Genomic DNA, 21,826 nt, shown 5'->3' on the forward strand with positions numbered 1-21,826 from the left:
TTTGTTTTTTATGGTATTGAACTTGATTGCCCTCAGACACTATCCAGTTTACCAAGCAGCACTCCTCCTACCATCTTCTCTGCCAAACGTAGCTCAATTACATTGCTACACCAGCCCTGTAAGCATTTGAAATGATAACTATCGGTACATAGTTTATATTTTCAGATGGATTCATTTTTAACTGTTAAACACTTGAACATATGTTGACTGCAGAGATGCCAGAAAAAGAGAGGAAGATCATAGGGGGAAAAGTGGGAAATCGAAAAAGGGTAGGAATCCTAGCAGACCCATCTTTGAAAGAGGCACCCCCGCTCACTGCCCCAATTACAGCAGCTACAAATCATGTCATAGGTCAAGCGAAGTGGGTGCCTGCTACATATCTTTCAACTAGCTTTTCAATATTTTGGGAAATTCCCAAGAATCAAAACTCAAATTCCCACCCTTCTTTGTAGCTAGGACATTGGCTTATAGCCTCAGTTCCACCAAAGAGCAGCATGCTGCCAAAACTGCAATTTGAAAAAGAGCAAAATGAACAAACAGGAGGAGCCAGCCACCCCCATTTTTGCCAGCACAGCTGAGGTATCAAGTTTCCAGGACTTGCATGACTGAATTCCCAGTACAGAAGTGACACTAGTGACACTGTGGCAGGTCCTTCTGTTGTCTTGGGTGAGGCATTGATTCCATATTAACACAGACCTCTGTGCAAAGAACTGATTCTGTACTAACACAACACCTGTGGAAAAAAAAGTCCCAGATTTCATATGACCACCCTTGTTCCCACAGAGAAAGTACACAGTGGATGTCTCTCTTTAGTCCTTGTTCTGCGAATCCCAATGTGTACTTTTAAGGCAATATGACATTGCACACTCATTACTCAGCACCCTTGGCACTTGACTTCATTGTCACCATCCACAGAGGAGGTCATTCAATTTTCACTGAGGAGACCATTATCAGCCATTCTGGGAAACGTTCTTGCTCTGCAGGATCCCTATCTTGGGTGATGAACTGGTTCCATATTAACAGAGACCTATGTGCAAAGTGGCAAGCAATGCCCAGATTTTTTAACTAAATATAAAGACAATATTAAACTGGTTTTCATTTCTGTTAGCACCAAACAAGAGTGGTTGGAGGTTTCAGCTACAGCAGAGATTTTTAGACAGAATGAAGAACTCTGGGCATTAAGGACAGCTGTAGAACATTCTTCTCTATAATTGCCAGCTGTTAGACAACACTATCTTTACTATGTAGTATTTATTTTATATTTACTATATAAGGTTAGTAATATTCATATGTATTTCTCATGATCATCTCTTGAAGGGTACACTGTTAATCCCCATTTTATGGGAGAAAAAAACTCAGATTAAATGACTTGCTTAAAACCAGAGGGGATCTAAATTTGGGCTTTCCCACTGCAAACTAACAACTTTTTTCTCTTATATCAGTGACGTTCCAAACATATTCTGCAGGTTCCCGGGGATCCCTAAGATCCTTTCAGGATGTCCAGGGGGTCAATACTGTTTTCAAAATATAGTCATGCATCGCTTAATGAAGGGGATATGTTCTGAAAGATGGATCATTAGGCAGTTTCATCCTTGTATGAACCTCACAGAGTATACTTGCACAAACCAAGATGGTATAGCCTGCTCCCCCCGTAGGCTGTGTGGGACAGCCTAGTGCTCCTAGGCTACAAATCTGTACAGAGTATTACTGCACTGAACCCTACAGACAATTACAACACAATGGTAGTTGTGTATCTAAATGTATCAGAAAAGGTATAGTAAAAATACAGTGTTATGATCTTATTCTGATCTTATGGAACCACTGTTGTGTGTGCAATCTGATGTTGACTGAAACATTTTTATGGGTGCATGACTATGATATGATGTTATTTTCCTTTCTCCCAGTTACCCTTTTTTTTTTTTTTTTTTTTTTTATGAAACGGAGTCTTGCTGTGTCGCTCAGGCTGGAGTGCAGTGGCGCGATCTCGGCTCACTGCAAGCTCCGCCTCCCGGGTTCATGCCATTCTCCCACCTCAGCCTCCGAGTAGCTGGCACTACAGGCGCCCACCACCACGCCCGGCTAGTTTTTTGTATTTTTAGTAGAGATGGGGTTTCACCATGTTAGCCAGGATGGTCTTGATCTCCTGACCTCGTGATCCACCCGCCTCGGCCAGTCACCCTTTTAAGAGGGTAGGGAGTTTTCCAGAGGATACATGCTATGTAACTTCACAACAGACTGAAGCAGAAGCAGATATATTTCCCTATAAGATCTATAAGATCCTAGTTTTCTCCTTATACCTCTGTATCCTCTGCCTCCCTAACCTTTTTTTTTTTTTTTTTTTGGAGTGATGAATTAACGAATGGTAGTGAAGGTATTAGATTGTAAAGTAACTGATTATAGACTCAACCACCTTCTCCCTCTCTAATTCCTCAAGTACCTAGCTCAGTGTAGGCTCAATTACTACTTGATTGATGGATGAAGGAACAAAACTGATCGCTATCACAGATAGAGGAGCTCCTCGATGTTTCTGGTAAGTGATAAGCAATGTGTACACTTGCTCCTGAGTTCACAGTTGCATACCAGACAACAGACTGCCTCAGCCCCAGCAAGTCCAGGCGCACCTTGGCCCAGGATGCAGAGATCACTCTTGTCTCCTTGCCTGATCCCTGTCCAGATTCTATTCATTCACAGGCCCAGCTCAGCTCCTGTGCCTTTTCCAGAGATGCCAACCCACAATGAGCCTTGCATTCCGACATAGCATAGGAATTTATCGATGTCATCTATTTTGCCTCTTGATCTCATTCTGTCCTGCACTGCTGCCTTCCTAAATCAATTGTGTATATTTTGTTTTCCCTACAAGATCTTAGACATCATGATTGTATTGAACTTGGGTGATGTGTACACAGGGTTCACAGTACCATTTTCTCTAGTTTCATGCGTTTAAAATTTTCCATAATAAAAAGCTTAAAAAAAAATCTTAGACATCATGAAATATCTCAAAGGTCTTTTGCAGTACCCAGAGTCTCACATAGTGCTAAGTAAATTATAATCACTTTCGTCTAAATAAATCTTAAAACTTTACAAAATGATTCAGACTCATTACCTCACTGCTTTTTCACCAAAGCCTTGCATGCAAATTAGAGGAGCCCTCTTTATATTATCTCCACCTTACAGATGGAAGCTTGAAAGTTAAGCAGCCTAAGGTCACCCAGCTACTGATTAACAGAGTCTGGAGGCAAACCTGTGTCTTGTGATTCCAAATTCTGTGATTTTCCCAGTATATTCATGCTCCAGTTTGCTGATACATACTTGTTTCATTTACCTGAAAGACACTTTGTGAAAAATAACGGGCCCAGATCCAGGACATGAGTCAGAACAGACAGGAATAAACCCAGGTCTCCTGATTCTCACTAGGCACCATGTTCTACAACGATCTTTTCCCTTGTGATTTTAGCTGTTAAGGTGGTCAGCTCATGTGCTGGTTATTCCTGTATGTGGCTCCCTCAAAAGAGTGTACAAATTATGTATCATACAAATACCCGTTTTCCATTTTTCCACCCTATGTGGCTAATTGACAGCCTCATTACTGTGTTTTCCCAACAAAAATGAAGGGAAGCATTATGAAATTATTCAGTAATTTCAAGCTGTGTCTATAAAATGTATTATAATTCCCAACTCTTTTCTTTTTCCTCTCTCTCATTTGTTTACCCATCAATCCCACAAGCATTTACTAAGCTCCCAGTATAAGGAGAAGCACATTAGATGCTGGAATGTCTTACAATACAGAAAGGAAAAGATATCCCTGCTATTAATGAGATTGTCATCTCATGAATATAATGGCATGTCTAGAGAAAAATTCTAAGATATTGAAAGTGTGAACTAGCACAGTATAATTTATTTATGGAGGTGTTGAAGGAATATAGAGAAAGAAAAATAGTTCTTATTGTAGAAAGAATTAATTTGGGGAAGGTTTCCTACAAGGGATGTGCCTTGAGAGACGTTTTGAAAAAAAATTGTAGGGTGTGGTTTGGAAACACGATCTCCATCTTCAGATTCCCAAAGCAGTCGCAAATAATTGTACAGTTAAAGTACAATAATGTGTTTTCTATGCAAATGTAGCCTCAAGACAGATTGCCTCATTTGCCCATGCCCTCCAGCCTCCACTCCTAAGCCCCTGCTACGTAGAAATCCTGGAGCCCCTACTCACTGGTATAGCATTTCAAGGAAAGGAAAGGTATCAAAATCGGTCCAGGGAAAAATGAAAAGTGAGTCTCTGTACCTCTCAGTAGCTGTTTACGTTGCCCCTTCCTGATGGTGCTCTGGGCTCTTAGGAATAGCCCAGTATGGCATAGCCACCATACCTCCCTCAGACCTGCATCCCTGAGCAATCTTGTATGTCTTCACTCCTATGGCAACCTTCCTTTCCAAGGCCTATGCCCTCAGGAGTCCTCCCTGCTATGCGTCTCTGTGCTGCTGCACCATGAACTTAGGTTAATAGTCAACCCTCCAGGGAATTATAGGTACACAGAATGGGACCTCTCACTCTAAGAGAGACACTGCAGTACAATAGTTTCCCCTTGTCCTTGGGGCTCACATTCCAAGACCCCTAGAGGATGCCAGACACTGTGGATTGTGCTGAACCCTATATATAATATTTTTTTCTATGTGTACATACCTATGGTAGAGTTTAAGTTATAGATTAGACACAGTAAGAGACTAACAATCATTAATAATAAAATAGAACAATTATAACAATACGCCAACCTCACTACTCTTGCACTTTGGGGCCATTCTTAGGTAAAATAAGGGTTTCTTGAACACAAGCATTGTGATCCCAGAATAGTTGATATGCTGAGATAGCTACTAAGTGACTCATGGGCACAGAGCATCTGCAGCATGGATCCACTGGACCAAGGAATAGTTTATGTCCCAGGTGGGGTAGAGTAGGACAACACAATATTTCATCATGCTACTAGAACAGTTCACAATGTAAAACTTATGAATTGTTTATTTCTGGCATTTTCCATTTAATATTTTCAGACTGTGGTTGACTGGGTAACCAAAGCCATGGAAAGGGAAAGCAAGGATAAGGGGGGACTACTGTATACCAAGCAAGCTACTGAGACACATGTGAGGGGAGGCAGGACTTGGGGGCTCTTCAAATCACACTCTGTGACTGGTTGAAAAATCTTGCTGTGGTTAATATCCTCCCGAAGAGTTGAAGACATAACATAAAGAGGAGAGCGACAGAGAGAGAACACCATATGACTATTGAGAAAGTCAAATAATTATGTTAAATCTGATTACAAAGACCCTGTAGCGTGGGCTGCATAGCTGGTAATTGCTCGAGCATTAGGGACACTGTAGGCTCTTGTGTAATATGATGGACAAGGTGCTTTAGGATGCTGCATACAAGCGAAGCTGGAGGAAAGAGAACTGACTGCTGTGGGTCTGGATTGTGTGCGCACCTGCTGCAACCTCACTTTCCAGACACCATGACTGTTTTTCCCCACACCTTCTAGACCAGAGTCTCTGAAATGAGACATGTCACATGTAAGACTCATTCTCCAAGCTTTCAGAGAGAATAACTCCCAAATCTGTCCCCTTGATACAAATGGGAGAAAGGATACAATACTTTTAAGATGGGGCCTAATAATGTAGGACAGAGATGAGTTTTTTCCTAAATAAATCTTTACTCATGAGCATGTTGCTAGATGTGCAGCCTAGAAAAAGAGCAACTGCTGTGGGTAGATAGTGTAATATCCACTCATTAAAAAAGAAAGAGGCAGGTCTTGATTTTGCCCCCAACTTTCTGTGGCATTGAAAAGTTTTATTTTCATTATTAATACTATTTTTGATTTATAAATCATAATTGTATTATTGATGATGTACAAATGTGATATTTTGATCAATGCCTACAATGTAGAATGATGAAATCAAGCTGACTAACATAGTCATCAGCAGAAGTTGCCTTATTACTTATGATTCCAACAACAAAACAAGGCTCTGGTAATTTATTCAAATTACATTATATGGTTCAGACTCTCTTTGGGTTTTGTAACGTATTGTCCGGGGTGGGGGGGGGGGAAATGGTAGATGAAAATCAATCTTCCCTGAGACAAGAGAGACGTGGATGGGTTCTTAAGTGTCGTACAACCAATTACTGGTGGGGGGTGGAGAGAGAGAGAGTTTGTGCTATACATGCAACATCGGCGTATTAGTCTGTTCTCACACTGCTATAAACAAATGCCCAAGACTGGGTAATTTATAAAGGAAAGAGGTTTAATTGACTCAGTTCCACATGGCTGGGGAGGCCTCAGGAAACTTACAATCATGCCAGAAAGGGAAGCAGGTGAGTCTTACATGGTGGCAGGTGAGAGAGAGCGTGGGAAGGAGGAACTGTCAAACACTTATAAAATCATCAGATCCATCTGGTGAGAACTCTCACTATCACGAGAACAGCATGGGGGAACCTCCCCATGATCCAATCACCTCCCACCAGGTCCCTGTCCCGACATGTGAGGATTATGAGGATTACAATTCAAGATGAGCTTTGGGTGGGGACACAGAACAAAACCATATCAATTGGTGTAATTGAGTGCTTATTATTCATATTAGGGGCTAGAACTTCGTCTAAGGAAAGACCTATCTATCTCCAAGGAAATATACATATATACAAATGTTTCAGATTTTAGGACTATCATAGACTTCCTGAAGCTAATGTTAAAAACCTCAGAGGTAGTCATAGACTTTTGAAACTACCTTCAAAGGAACAAATCCACCATAAGAATTAAGAACCCGAAGTAGAGGTCTTGATTTTGCCCCCAACTTTCTGTGTGATTCTAATTAAATTACTTAAGCTTGGTAGGCCCAAGTTTTCATATCTGTAAAGTGAAATTTTCATCTGCCTCATAAGAAGGTGTGGGTAATGTTTTAACAATTTTGTAAAAGTCAATTTAGAGTGAATGAATATGTGTGAAAATACCTTGAAAAGTTGCGATTTATTATCAGAGCTATTCAGAATTAATCTGAGAAAAAGACACATACAGTTTTTGGGTAACTGACATGTTTGTGTAGCTCTCATTTTTATGTGCATCTGCCTTGTCAACACACCATACACAGATTAGAAGGAATTTAGCAACTCTGTATCAGAAGGATAGTGAGTCCCATTGGCAGTTGCCCTATATATTCAATTTTTCTTTCCCTCTAATATAAGGATTATCCTGCAGTGTTTACAGGGGGTGTTTTCTGTCAAACTACTAGTAAATTCGTTCTTATAACTTGAAAAATACAGCTTGCATTAAAATTCAAAGAAAAGGTAGCAGTTTAGGGGAACAGAAACCTATGAACCCAAATTTCAATCTTTTTCACAAGAGCCCCAAAATAACTTGCGCCCTCCACCTCCTTTCCAGCTGAGGGCCCTAGGGACTGCCACTGTCCTGTTCCCTACAGGAGGATGGTTAGCTAGGAAGGCAATCTTTTTATTTCCCAAGAAATGTACACTGTCTCAGAAAAAGTCCAAGATTAAGAATAAAGCCAGTCCTTCACAGCCTGCAGTTCAAAGTGAGTTATTTATGCAGCCTGTGGTAAGATGTTAACTAGAGGTGCAAAGTTTATGTGCAGGAAGTAAGCAGAGCTATGCTGAAAGAAAGACACCAACCAAAGCTTTTGTGTTCTTGGGTGTCAAGGTTTCCCATTCATTTTATTGTCTGAGTTTCAGTGGAAATAAATAAAATGCTACACAGAGGATCCAATACTGATATTGAATTTTGATAGCTATTTTCCACTCTTCAGAAAAATATATTAAACAAAATGCAGAGTCACGTAATTCAAGTTACTGTCTGTTTTGTTCATAAAGGAAAATGCTTTATATGCAGAAATTTCAAGTGAGAGGAGATGTCAGGTCTCCAAAAACAGCTATTATCAAACAAAGTAGCCAGATAATTAATGCCCTGGAGATGGCTGTGACCACAATATTGGAGAGCAGCCCATGTCTTCATCTCTCTTGGTAGAGGCACATGCTTTTGAGCTGCTTACTGTACCAACAAAGCCTATCTATGTGTTCTAGTTTTTTGACATAAAGTTTCCTCTTCTCTTTACAGAGTATTACTTTAACTTTCTGGTTATTCTTTCTACAACCCTTGCTGACCAGTTACTATGACTGAGGCATGGAAAAAGAATGGTATACAATAGTATTCAGGATGTTTTTGTTATATGTAAAGATGAATAGGCCATTTAAATAACTGATCAGCTGGATTCTCCACCTCCACATTAGTGTCCCCCTTCCAGACAGAACAACTCTGCCTGTAAGCTCTTACCACATCCTCCTGTAGAGTGGCTTTTTATCCCAGGCATTTAAGAGAGGGATTATTGGCTGGGTGCAGTGGCTCAAGCCTGTAATCCCAGCACTTTGGGAGGCCCAGACGGGCAGATCACGAGGTCAGGAGATCGAGACCATCCTGGCTAACACGGTGAAACCCCGTCTCTACTAAAAAATACAAAAAACTAGCCGGGCGAGGTGGCGGACGCCTGTAGTCCCAGCTACTCGGGAGGCTGAGGCAGGAGAATGGTGTAAACCCGGGAGGCGGAGCTTGCAGTGAGCTGAGATCCGGCCACTAGACAGAGCGAGACTCCGTCTCAAAAAAAAAAAAAAAAAAAAAAAAAGAGAGAGATTATCTATTTCAGTTCAGATTACTCCATCACCCCTCTCAGAATCTGGGCTATTCTGGAATGGTGCGTGTGTGTGTGTGTGTGTGTCCAACCCAAGACACTATTCCAAATAATTAAAGAATTTGGCATTTTAGGTAGGCCCACATTCTGGTTAATTGAGAATTGCCACTTATGTAAATTACCAGGTTATAAACAAATAGGGCAAAAGGCTCTCAAGGTAGTTACTTCCTTTGTATTAATTAGAAAAAGGAACACCCAAGAGTTTAATAACAAAATCACACACCTTTTTTGGATGGTTGATATCTTGTTTATGTGTATCATGGCTAATAGTAATGCTGTAATTCATCACATTTGAAAAGTAATCAACAGTTCTAGCTGTACAAAATTAAAATTGATTAAGACCCTGCATCACCCTGGCAGAAGCTAATAATTACATCAGTGTTAACTCTATGGCCAGTAGCCAAAACCCTTTTTAGCCTCTTTTGGTTTAAAAAGATCTGCTATATAAAATCTAGTATATACAATCTAAGCAAAATGGATTAGAATAAAATAATGTTGATATATTTAATATAAATAATTCTGCAGAGAAAGCTACTCTCATGTTTATTGACCACTGGTAGAACATTACTGTGGACTGGGTGCTGTCCTAGGCGCTCTGCAAATTTGATCCATTTTATCCTCACCAAATGCATGAAGGTATGTTGGTGCTAGCCTCCCACAATAGATGAAGTGGGGACTATAGGAATGAAGAAGACAATTCGGGAGCCCAGAGTCACAGTCAAGACTCAAATACAGGGATGTCTCAAATGGATGAGCAAAGCATCCTTTCTAATCAATGAGCAACTATGCTGTCTAACAAGACCTCGTACATGAGTACAGGAAATATATTTCACAGATCTAGAGTCAAACACTGGGAGAAAAACACTCTTCTTAGAAATCATGCCCTTACTTTTACAATCAAGATTTTTCTGAAGGATAAGCAAAACTGGTCAATATCCAAGGTCTCAGAGGATGTTCCCCCTTGGAAACACAGCTCATCAATCTCGTCTTGAACGTTGCAAACAATGGGTCAGGAACAGAGAGGGATGGAGGAAATGAAGAGTCATTAGCCATAATAAGTGTCCTTATGAACAGCTCTGATGTCATTTATCTCCACCTTCCAAGAACCCTGGATGGGCTTGCATAGGCAAGTGACAAATATTGTCAATTAAGTCTTTGAAGATAATGGCAAATGTCACTAAGAAAGATTTGTGTTGAATATTACATCAACTCAGTGTTCTCTCCTGGTCGCAATGGCCAATGTGAGGTAACATGAGGTTAGGACAGTCATGTCTGTGCTTGGATGAAGCGGAATTCTAATGCAGAAGTTAGATTAGAGATTCTCCAAAAACCTTTTTCCAGATGGATGGCAAGAGTGAGGCAGTGGCCCTCAACTCTGGAATAAACTAGTGTTCTTGGCTGGCGTGAGACCACGTATTAGACCCCAAAGATGGTCAGAAGCAGTAACCAGGACACTCGTTATTCTATAGTTCTGAGAGTGCTGAAAATATGGGCAGGAATTAGAAGGGAACTTTTTTTCTGACTTTTTATCCCAGGCTGTCCCTGCAATATCTACCATTTCATGAAAGAAACAATCTTAAACTAAGTTATACAGAGTACTTGATTCATGTTTCCTCTCTTTTTTGCCATCCTGATTCTACCTTTATGGCAGAGAGAATAAGCCATCTCGTGATTGCCTTGGACCAAGCATCCGAGGCCAGTAGAGAAAGATATGCCTATTTCCCCAGGAGCAGAGAGGTTGTCCATGGTGGGGGTTGGGTGGTGAAACTACAACATGGCCAGTCGAATCTTCCTTTAAAAAGGTCCTATCATCATGTGGGGCATGGAGCATGATTAAAGGCCAGTGGGGGTTGCCTTTATTCACTTTTGCTTCCTCCTCTGCCTAATCTCTGTGCCTGAGGGAGCTTTACAGATCCCCCAACTCTGGGTGATGGAGCAATGGACCATATAGGCCCATGTTCCCCTGTATTATCTCATCCTGTACCTACCTCTTATATTTGTCAATAAAAAGTCTATGGCTGTCTTGCTTTTTGTAGTCCACCCTTATAAATGCTCTACTACTAAAAACATACAACTTTTATGGGACAATTGGAAATTTGAACACTAACTCTACATTTAATATGAAAGAAATATTAAACTTCTATTTAGGAGTGAGAATGGTATTGTGAAAATATTAGGTTTGTCTAAGAGTGCACAGCTTTTAGACCTACATAATAAATATTTTCAGATTGAATGACATGATGTCTAGGATTTGGTTCATAATAACATGGGAGGGATGGCAGCCGCAGGACGTATGGATGAAACAAGGTTGGGCTTGAGCTGATAATCTCTGAAGCTGGGTGATGAGTTCGCTGTACTGGGTTTGGTTTTTGGTTTGTTAGTTGTGTGTATGTTAAAAATTTTTCCATAATAAAAGCTTTTTTAAAAAGAATTAAAATTGATTAAAGTTATTTTAAATTAATATTAGAAAATTGTGTTTCTCAAAAATATTTTATGTGCAATTATCATGATTTATAATGTTAAATGGAATAGGAAGATCTAAAACATATAAGATACAAAGCACTGCATATAAAGTACTGCATATACACATTTATATGTACATGTAAGTGGAAGAAGAAATGATACAAATGTAAATTACGTTTGCCCCTGGTTGGTGAGAATACATATTATTTTTTTTATTCATTGTTATAATTTTGTACCTCCCAAATTGTCTAGAGAGAAAAGATACTATATTTATAATTTTATAGTTACTTTTATATGTAAGCCATGCTTGTGACATATTCTTACATTTTTTAAAAAGATACAGAACTGTTTGTGAAAAAGAACCTCAATTCTGTTCTAAAATGTGTGCACATGGTAAGAGTGTGTGTGTGGGTGTGTCTAAAACGAACAGCATCAAAAAAAGAAACAAATCTATATTCTAGATTTTCATAGACAAAAATAAATAAATATATAAATAAAATGAACAGCATCAGTTGTTAATTGTGGCTATCTCTAGATGGTGACGTTATTGGACATTTTTTAGTTATTTACCTCTCTGTATGTTTCTTCAATTAATAAGTATAATATTATAATTAGAAAAAATATGGCATAAAAAATTAAAGCTAGATTATAGTTCTTTGTAAGTAAAGGATTAGCTATATGGGGCAATATAACATATAAGGAACTACATAATATATATTTACAAAACACATAAGTAAGTCCAAAGGAATTTTAAATTCTCCAAGTATGCTAAGCTTTTAAACAATGTTGATATAAAATCTTTTCAATAGCCAACATTAAGTGGTGATGCTCTTGCCTTCATATACTCAACTCCTTAATAATGATGTTTCATTTTCTGTCCAACTCCAGGTATATCCATGCCAATACCAGTCTTTGGGCTACAGGATGATTCGAAGGTCTTTAAGGAGGGGAGTTGCTTACTCGCCGATGATAACTTTGTCTTGATCGGCTCTTTTGTGTCGTTTTTCATTCCCTTAACCATCATGGTGATCACCTACTTTCTAACTATCAAGTCACTCCAGAAAGAAGCTACTTTGTGTGTCAGTGATCTCGGCACACGGGCCAAATTAGCTTCTTTCAGCTTCCTCCCTCAGAGTTCTTTGTCTTCTGAAAAGCTGTTCCAGCGGTCGATCCACAGGGAGCCAGGGTCCTACACAGGCAGAAGGACTATGCAGTCCATCAGCAATGAGCAAAAGGCATGCAAGGTGCTGGGTATCGTCTTCTTCCTGTTTGTGGTGATGTGGTGCCCTTTCTTCATCACGAACATCATGGCCGTCATCTGCAAAGAGTCCTGCAATGAGGATGTCATTGGGGCCCTGCTCAATGTGTTTGTTTGGATCGGTTATCTCTCTTCAGCAGTCAACCCACTAGTCTACACACTGTTCAACAAGACTTATAGGTCAGCCTTTTCACGGTATATTCAGTGTCAGTACAAGGAAAACAAAAAACCATTGCAGTTAATTTTAGTGAACACTATACCGGCTTTGGCCTACAAGTCTAGCCAACTTCATATGGGACCAAAAAAGAATTCAAAGCAAGATGCCAAGACAACAGATAATGACTGCTCAATGGTTGCTCTAGGAAAGCAGCATTCTGAAGATGCTTCTAAAAACAATAGCGACGGAGTGAATGAAAAGGTGAGCTGTGTGTGACAGGCCAGTTGCCATGGTAACTGTGGAGGGCACACTGAGCAAGTTTTCATCTATCTGGAAAAAAAAAATAAGAGATTGGAAAAAATTAGACCAGTCTAGTGGAACCAACGATCATATCTGTATGCCTCATTTTATTGTCAATGAAAAGTGGGGTTCAATGCTACAAAATGTGTGCTTAGAAAACGCTCTGACAGCATTTCAGCTGTGAGCTTTCTGATACTTATTTATAACATTGTAAATGATGTCTTTAAAATGATTCACTTATATTGTATAATTATGAAGCCCTAAGTAAATCTAAATTAACTTCTATTTTCAAGTGGAAACCTTGCTGCTATGCTGTTCCTTGATGGCATGGGATAGAGTTGGTTACCTATTGCTGTAAATAAAAATAGCTATAAATAGTGAAAATTTTATTGAACGTAATGGTCTCTTAAAAAAACTCTTTAAAACTTACTATGGTATATATTTTGAAAGGAGAAAAAAAAGACACTAAGGTCAGTGTTACAAAATCTGTATTGCTAAGATAATTAAATGAAATACTTGACAACATTTTTCATTCCTGCTTTTTCATAGATACCATTTTGAAATATTCACGAGGTTGCTGCATTTCAAGTTAATTCTCAGAAGTGAAAAATATTTCAAATGTTATTCAATAACTATTGCTGCTTTCTCTTCTACTTCTTGTGCTTTACTCTGAATTTCCAATGTGGTCTTGTTTGATATTTGTTCTTCTAGGTAAACTAGCAAAAGAATGATTTTACATTACCAAATGTGTTTCTAGCAATTGCTTCTCTAAAACAGCACCATAGAGGTATTTGGTAACTTGCTGTGAAATGACTGCATCATGCATGTACTCTTTTGAGCAGTAAACAGTATATCGATGTAACTGTGTCAGGATTGAGGATGAACTCAGGTTTCTGGCTACTGACAGTGATAGAGTCCCGGGACATCTCCATAAAAAGCAGGTGACTTTCCAAGGACACTCGTCAGGTAAATTGATGCTTTCAGATCCATTGGTTTATACTATTTATTAAAACCATTCCGCTTGGTTCCACAATCATCTATTGAGTGTACCTTTATGTGTGAAGCAAATTTCTAGATATGAGAAATATAAAAATAATTAAAACAAAATCCTTGCCTTTAAGCAAAATGGCTCGGCCAGGCACGGTGGCTCATGCATGTAATCCTAGCACTTCAGGAGACTGAGATAGGAGGATCACTTAGGCCAAGAGTTCAAGACCAACCTGGGTAAAAAAGTGAGACCTCCCTGTCTCTACAAAAAAAAAAAAAAAAAAAAAAAGTAGCTGATCCTGGTGGCGCACAACTGTGGTCCAAGCTACACGGGAGTCTGAGACACAAGGATCACTTGAGCCCAGGCGCTCAAGGCTGCAGTGAGCCAAGTTCACATCACTGTCATTTCCTCCTGGGCAACAGAGCGAGACAACTATCACAGAACAAAAAACAAAAAACAAAAAAAAAAAAGACTAAACTGAAATGGTCTTAGTCAAAAAATATAAACAGACTTATTTTTAGAATCCTTTCAACTTATTTCCTTCTTACCTGGTTCAGAAACAAGTTTGTTTCAACAGTGAGAGTAGTTTTCAAAATAAGTTTTCTTGATTGGTTACCAACAAACAACAAATAAACAAAGGAGGGGGAAAATATCACTTGAGGCTTAACATTGCAATTAATTTAGAAATATACACCTCAATCTCAAACCGATTTATAACTACCACAGTTTTGAGCAAAATTTTTATTCTATTTCTCCAAAAACTCACTCATTTCAGTATTACTCATTGGCACTGGGCGCCCTAATAGAAAAGGAGATATTATAATATTTCGTTGAAATTGTTACTAAAGAGAAAAAGAGATTAACAACAGTTAATCCACTTTGATATTGTAACACTCAAGGTTAAATTACATGTTGTTATTGGAATCAGTGTTAGATATGTGATTACAATGCTGAAGCATTTCTATTGAATGAGAAATAGTTTTTGCCCTAAACCTTTGGAAAAAGCTACAGATTTGAAAACTAAAGAATGTGGGAAGTGTCACTGTGTAATTTGGAAATGCATAAATTCTAATTATGTCCTCATAGATATGTTGAAACATAGTTCACTATTTCGAAGATAGAATGTGTAAGATGCTGCTAGTACCAAGGTTGCTTTTGAACTGAACTACTCCTTATGATTATACCATACTAACTGATAAAAATATAAATGTTAAAATGTCTCTGCTCTAATGTATTTTGCCTTCACTTATAACACTGCACATTTCATTTTATATTAGGGAAAATATTACAGATTCTACCACCATATACTCAATCTTGATCAGAATGAACATTAATGTTGCCTGATAGATGTCTTTTGACTACCTATATATTACAAATGTATATGTGTTTTTTTATTCCATAAGTATTCAAGTGTATACTGTATAGGCAAATGTGTAGCTGTATATATGTACAGACATGTTCTCATGCACTTTATTCAATATTTATATATTTATATGGAGGAAAAGCAAGTCAATGAAAACACTCAGTATATACACACGTGTGCATGTTTGTATCATGTTTATTTAAATGTGAATTCATGTTCTAATATTTCTATGACCTTCCATTGCTGCAAAGCAGATTAAAGTGTAACAAAAATATCAGCTCTTTAAATAAACTGGAAGTTAATTTAATTTTGTGGAAGAACTTTAAGACAAGTCTATGAGGATGGTGAACACAATGGTCCACATATATAGTTCATTGATCCTAAATAAAATGGCACCTTTGGGCCCTTTGTTTAGTTTGGCAATTTTCTGACTACTCTGCCTTTTTAAACAGACTCACACCTAAGTGAAACACAGTTGTCAAATGATTTATGGATCTATGATTAAAGGACTCACTTTTAATCAATACTATCAAAACGGAGTAACAAACCTTGCTCTACTTTAAGTTGAATGATCGATTCCTCTATATTTTTTTTTTAAAAAAAGCAATTAACTGCCATAATTAGGGAAAACTCAGTTTAAAGCGTACTTCATCTACTTGGCCACAGCGCCATCTCATGGTAATTTTTTAAAGTGCTACCGTAGCCAAATTGAACTAAGTCACCGTACTGCTTTTAGAAAAGGGTGCTTCTCCCATTTGTGCATCAATGAGACACATCAATGAGACATATTTATAAAGTGCTAAATTATTCCGTGCTATATGTAACAAATACAGTGAAGATTATTTTATGAACTTATTTTAATCAAGGCGATGCTAAAAGTTTTTCAAGAAAGAATAAATAACTGTAAATAAACTATACTCAAAAATGAAAGCAATTTTGTGTGAGTCCATAGCTGTGTCTTCTAAAGGGAATTACCCCAAATATTCCAGGTCATCAGACTCAGAACTCCAGGTATCATCCTGATATTTGAGAACAAAAAAGCCTGTGCTTCTGGAAGTCAGCCATGTCACAGAGCTAGGATCCATCCGGTTGGATTAGCTTTATCGCCATTATCCAGTTTCTAGTTATCTGCAGTAGAAATATCCTCCATGTTTGATCACTATGTCTGGTTCCTCAAAGCCTAGGAACATAGAGAACGACTTCAGTGCCTTAAGAGATGTGCATAGGTAGGAACATAGAGAACGACTTCAGTGCCTTAAGAGATGTGCACAGGTGCTCGTGGTGTACACCAAGACATGCACACAGGTGTGCATATGCACAGATGCACTAACATACACACACTCTCTCTCTCTTTCACAGGAGATCATTTTGGGAATTAAAGTAAACCAAGGAGGCATGGTGTCATTTAACAGTTACCCTCATTCATCATTTCATCTTTAACTGCAGGGAAAGTATATTGAGTACCTATTGTGTGCCAGGCGTTAAGCTGGTTGCTTTGCTTCTTTACCAAATGGAATTTTCACAACAGTCTCACAAGGTAGAATCATTTTTCTTTTTTTTACAAATGAAGAAAACTGAGATTCAGAGCAGTTAGTAACATATTCAAAGTCACACTGCTGGCAAGAAAATTGGCAAGTTTAAGCCTGGGTCATCTGACTCCAAAGCATAAAATATTTTCCCAACCTCACACAGTGCAGGGGAAAGATCACCTGTCAAAACCACAACAGGAGAATTCCCATGTTGGCTTCTCCATTCGCTGCTTATGTGGGTTGGAACCAGTCTCTTAACAACTCTGGGCCTTCATTTCACTGTCTGTAAAATGGAGCTGCTGGTACTCATCCTGGCTAACTGACAGAGTAGCTTAGACAAGATCATGCCTATGGCTGTGCTCAGTAACTTGTAAAACACCATGTAAACGTAATCAGTGTGTTATTAAAAAGGAAAAACTCCAAAGCCTCTGTAAATTATTAGCCATCAGAGCAAATTCTAGCCAAAACTGTGGGATAGGCAATATTATAATTCAGCAGCTTCTGCTACTCTCTTGGTGTTTCTCTTTTTCAAGAAGTTTACTGCTGCTTTGTCCTCACCTTAATGCAGATCTCCCTTCTTTGGTGCTCTTTCTTATGACTTACATAAAAACTTTCCATCCCATGTGCCATTCCCTTGAGTGTCAACTCTCTGGAAGACTACTACTAAGTAACTGAAGCTGATATGCTATTGTGTGTCATTGACATCTCTTCAGCAGCGCACCATGATGAAAACCCAAAAGGCAGAAATCAAAGGAAAAATGTTAAGCATGAAGGAGACAAGTGAGAAGAAAATTCGGGGATGCGAAATATTTTCTTGGTATCCCTCAAATGACCAACAACAACAACAAAAAAGCACCTTCAAACACTTCATAACTTATATAGTGTTATAACTTAATATTGAATTTAATCCACAATAGTAATGATGATTTTGAAAGAAACATTCGAGACTTTGAAGATTTCATTCTAAACTGAGAACATTAATGATGTATTTGTCCCAGCAAATATGCAATGAGATAAGACTTCTTTGTGAATTTCTGATTATTTTGGCATGTGGCTTGCTAAAACAAATGTTTTTCTTTTTCTTTTTTTTTTAATTTTTCCTTAATGGTTTACACACCAGTCTTAACTCTGACCTTATTATTTTTTTGTTTGTTTGTTTGAGGTGGAGTCTCGCTCTGTCACCCAGGCTAGAGTGCAATGGCGTGATCTCACCTCACTGTAACCTCCGCCTCCTGGGTTCAAGCAATTCTCCTGCCTCAGCCTCGTTAGTAGCTGGGATTACAGGCATACACCACCATGCCCGGCTAATTTTTATATTTTTAGTAGACGTGGGGTTTCACTGTGTTGGTCAGGCTGGTCTTGAACTCCTGACCTCGTGATCCACTCACCTCGGCTTCCCAAAGTGCCGGGATTACAGGCATGAGCCACCATGCCCGGCCCAACTCTGACTTTCCTTTTTGATAGTAACACCAGTATGTCCATCTCAGCCAATGTTTTTTGGGAAGTCTTCATACCCAATTGGAACCTTTTTTCACATGGCCCAATCACAGCAGAAGACAGACAGGAAACCGAGTTCCAGCCTGCTGCTGTTGTCTGACCTTGGACAAATCTGAGCTTTTCCTCCTTGAAGCATATAATAAAGGACTTGGGGTCAGTGATCTCAGCAAGGAATCTCTTCTATGTCTATGCTGATCTGAACACTAGAGAGTCCAGACAAGGCCTCGTTGAGCCAAGGCACAGCTTCAGGTACGAAGGATAATCTGGAATGCACAACCCTCACATTTTCTTAAATTCTCTAGATGAATTTCAAATAAATGACAACTTCATCTTTTATATGGGAATCTTATGAGATAAATTCTAAATGTCTAAGAAGTTTCTAAGATAAGAGTCCAGGAGGCAAGTACCAACATAAATGTTTGTACATTGGCATTTTCGTCACTCTTCCGCACAGTTTCATAACTGCTACAATATTTTGGATTGGCCTGTTTAATAACCCTCAGGCTTCCTGAAGAACAAGTGTTTCTACTATTTGAGTTCAATTTCCCTGAAGGGTTAAAATTTAAAAGCCCAAATAGATTTAGAAGTCATGGTGCAGAGAAGATCTCCTTTTTAAAAGCTAGATTTATGTTGACAGTATGCCAAGGTCACTTAAGTTTTCATTTATAATTCAGATTATGAGATCTTAAAAAAAATACTTATTCTGTCTTCTAGAAAACAGCACAATTTGTACTTCCTGTCCTACACTTATTTCAGATATTAAAAAGTAATATGCCATTATTCAGATAATCTTGTCTTAGTCGGGGTGACCCTAAGAGCAGAGTTAAGACTCAGGTGCAGGTTATTTATGCAGGAGATGACCTGAAGGAGCCAACAGCATTAGAGAGGGAAGAAGTAAAAGTTCATTTAACTGTGTGTTCAGTGTGTCACATAAGCAAAAACTATACTCAAACTGGGTTGAGCAACTAGTGCTGCAAACTTATTTATTCTCTTAACAGGTTTGCTAGTGAGAGTCTGCTATGTGTATGTTATATGTAAGACCACTAAGTGTGGGAAGTCTGGGGATGGAATTACTCTTTTAAAATACTTGAATAAGACACTGGGTGGGGAGATTTTTCTGCCTCTTTGCAAAATGTTTGTTTATTTCATTGAATCTACCAACTTTGTTACAAATTAGCCTAAGTAATATAGGATAACTTAACATGCCTACCCAGAGATGCCACGCTGCGTATGATAAGATGTCCCTCAAAGCATTGCCACCACCTGATGCTGATGTTTCAGCCACTTTGGACGCTGGACGCTGGTGAAAGCAAAATTGTGTGAGCCAATGGCAAAAGTGTTAAGAATATAGAATTTTAAAATTAGTTTTATGAGGAAAAAATGAAAATTAGATAGAAAGTTCAATATCACTATCTCCAGGTTCCATTGTTAAAGTTCTGCATTCTAAGACCTAGGATCACAATGGGGTATATAAAGAAGAATACCTAAAAGATGGGAATTAGTCAACATACACAAGCATCCAAGAAGAATTTTTAAAAAGAAGAAAAAAGGAAATTAAAATATAGACGATGGTAGATATCAAAACAAATGTGTTCAGCATGTACACATGTAATGATGTGTCTCTCTGATACTCTAAAAAGGGGATATATTTATTAGTCTTTAATTTCTAGAGACAAGATGGTGGGTTTTTTTAAATAAATTAGCAGAAAAATAGAAAATGTTAGTTATTCACAAGTGATTACAATTATGACAAAATTAAGACAACTAAACATTTCCAAGACTGAAGAACAAGAAAAGTGATTTGCATGGAAATGTAACACTACATTTATTCTTTCACCAGAAAACTTGACTATGATTAATTATTCCTACACTTCTCTAAAATAGAATGTGGAAGCTATGACTCACTTTTGGTCCGGCTCCTCTCCACCAGATAGACCTGACTAAGTCTGAAAACATATTGGAACCACTCAAAAAGAAAAAACTCTTGTCAAACTTAGAATTATTATCACTGTCATGATGTTCAAGCTACTTCAATTTATGTGAAGTATCAAGTTACTTCAATTTATATGAAGCACAAAAAATAAAATATTGAAACTGCTAGTGCATTTATATAACATTCAGGTTTGAGAAATTTGGTTTAATAACTTTGAAAGACAAAATAACTATTTCTGACTTAGATGAGAATTTTTTTTATTTGACTTAAATACCAGCTTCTTTTGCTGATAGCTTTAAGTGGTCCTACTTGGTTCTAAGAATTTGAGCAAAGTACAGCTAGTCACTTGTAGTGGGCAATTATGTATACATAAAGCATAAACTAGCAATGTTTTCACATTTTTTGAAACAGCGAGATTAAATCCAGAAACATCCAATCTATTTATCTTACTACAACAAGGAAATCATAAGGAATGTCAGAGGAAGACACTAAAGTTGATACTTATTGAGCAACAATTTTGTGCTAATTTCACACATTTAATCACCAAAACATGTCTATTTATGTATCATCGTAACCACAGAGGAAACTGAGTCTCAAAGGTAAATTTGACCAATTCCACCAAGCTAAGGAGAAGAGTCAGAATTCAAGCATGACTATGTGAATGATAAACTTTTACTGTTTCTTATTTCCACTGTGCTAAAGATCAGAAAATATTTTCTATAAGGAGCCAAATAGTACGTGTTTTAGGTTCTGGTGTAGTACGAAAACAGCCATAGACAACAAGCAAATGAGTGAATGAGACTATGTTCCAATAAAACTTTATTTACAAAAAGAGACTCTGGGTCAGATTTGAGCCTGGACTATATAGTTAGCTAATCTCTGGACACTACCATCAACAACAGCAACAATAATTACCAAACTACAACAACCACAACAACATATACTACTACACTGCTACTACGATCACATCTATTTATTTGAGCCCTTAGTAAATGTCGAGTATTATGTTAGATATTTTAGTATATCCTTACAATGCCAACACTACACAGTGGATATTATCATCACCTCCATTTTCTATATAAGGAAACTAGAGATTAACCTACCCAAGCTCACACATAGTAAATAATAGAGCTGGGTTCTGAATCAACATCTGTATTCTCAGCCACTTGCTCTATTTCCTCCCTACCCCAAAAGAATGAAAGCACATCCCTATCATGGCTGCATTATGCCTGTGACTGCCTTGCCTTAGACTAAAGAGTGAAGCTTAGCAAAGCTTTAACTTTGCGAAGGATACAGTTCCTTCTAAAGCCTCCAACTTACAAAACAAAGGGTAAATTAGACTTACTGAACAAACATAATTTCAACCCATAAGTATAAGTGTTGAGAAGTGGTGATGAGCAACATGGTTAATTCTCTAAAGGAAATTCTTGATTTGGTAAGATAGAATCATAATACATTGATTGCTGTCTTTTCTCTTAGCTCACCTTGCACAGAGAATGCATCTAATATTAACTTCCTCCTAAATGAAAGGAAGAATGTATAAACTCTATGTCCTTTATATTTGTAGAATAATGCTCAAAAATAAATTTCTTACATGCCCTTTCTAAT

General features: G+C 38.1%; 1 protein-coding gene across 2 annotated transcripts in view; it reads left to right on the forward strand.

Moving 5' to 3' along the window:
* The window catches only part of HTR2A (5-hydroxytryptamine receptor 2A), a 64,060-nt gene extending 47,872 nt beyond the window's left edge, over positions 1-16,188 (forward strand). For both annotated transcript variants that reach the window (XM_023187391.1, XM_023187392.1), the window contains one exon: positions 12,082-16,188. In XM_023187391.1, coding sequence (XP_023043159.1) covers positions 12,082-12,884 — 803 coding nt within the window. In that variant the 3' untranslated portion in view covers positions 12,885-16,188. The remainder of the gene's footprint in view (positions 1-12,081) is intronic.
* Positions 16,189-21,826: the final 5,638 nt, after the last annotated feature.

This window comes from Piliocolobus tephrosceles, chromosome X (genome assembly GCF_002776525.5).
Source record: "Piliocolobus tephrosceles isolate RC106 chromosome X, ASM277652v3, whole genome shotgun sequence".
Classification (NCBI taxonomy): Eukaryota; Metazoa; Chordata; class Mammalia; order Primates; family Cercopithecidae; genus Piliocolobus; species Piliocolobus tephrosceles.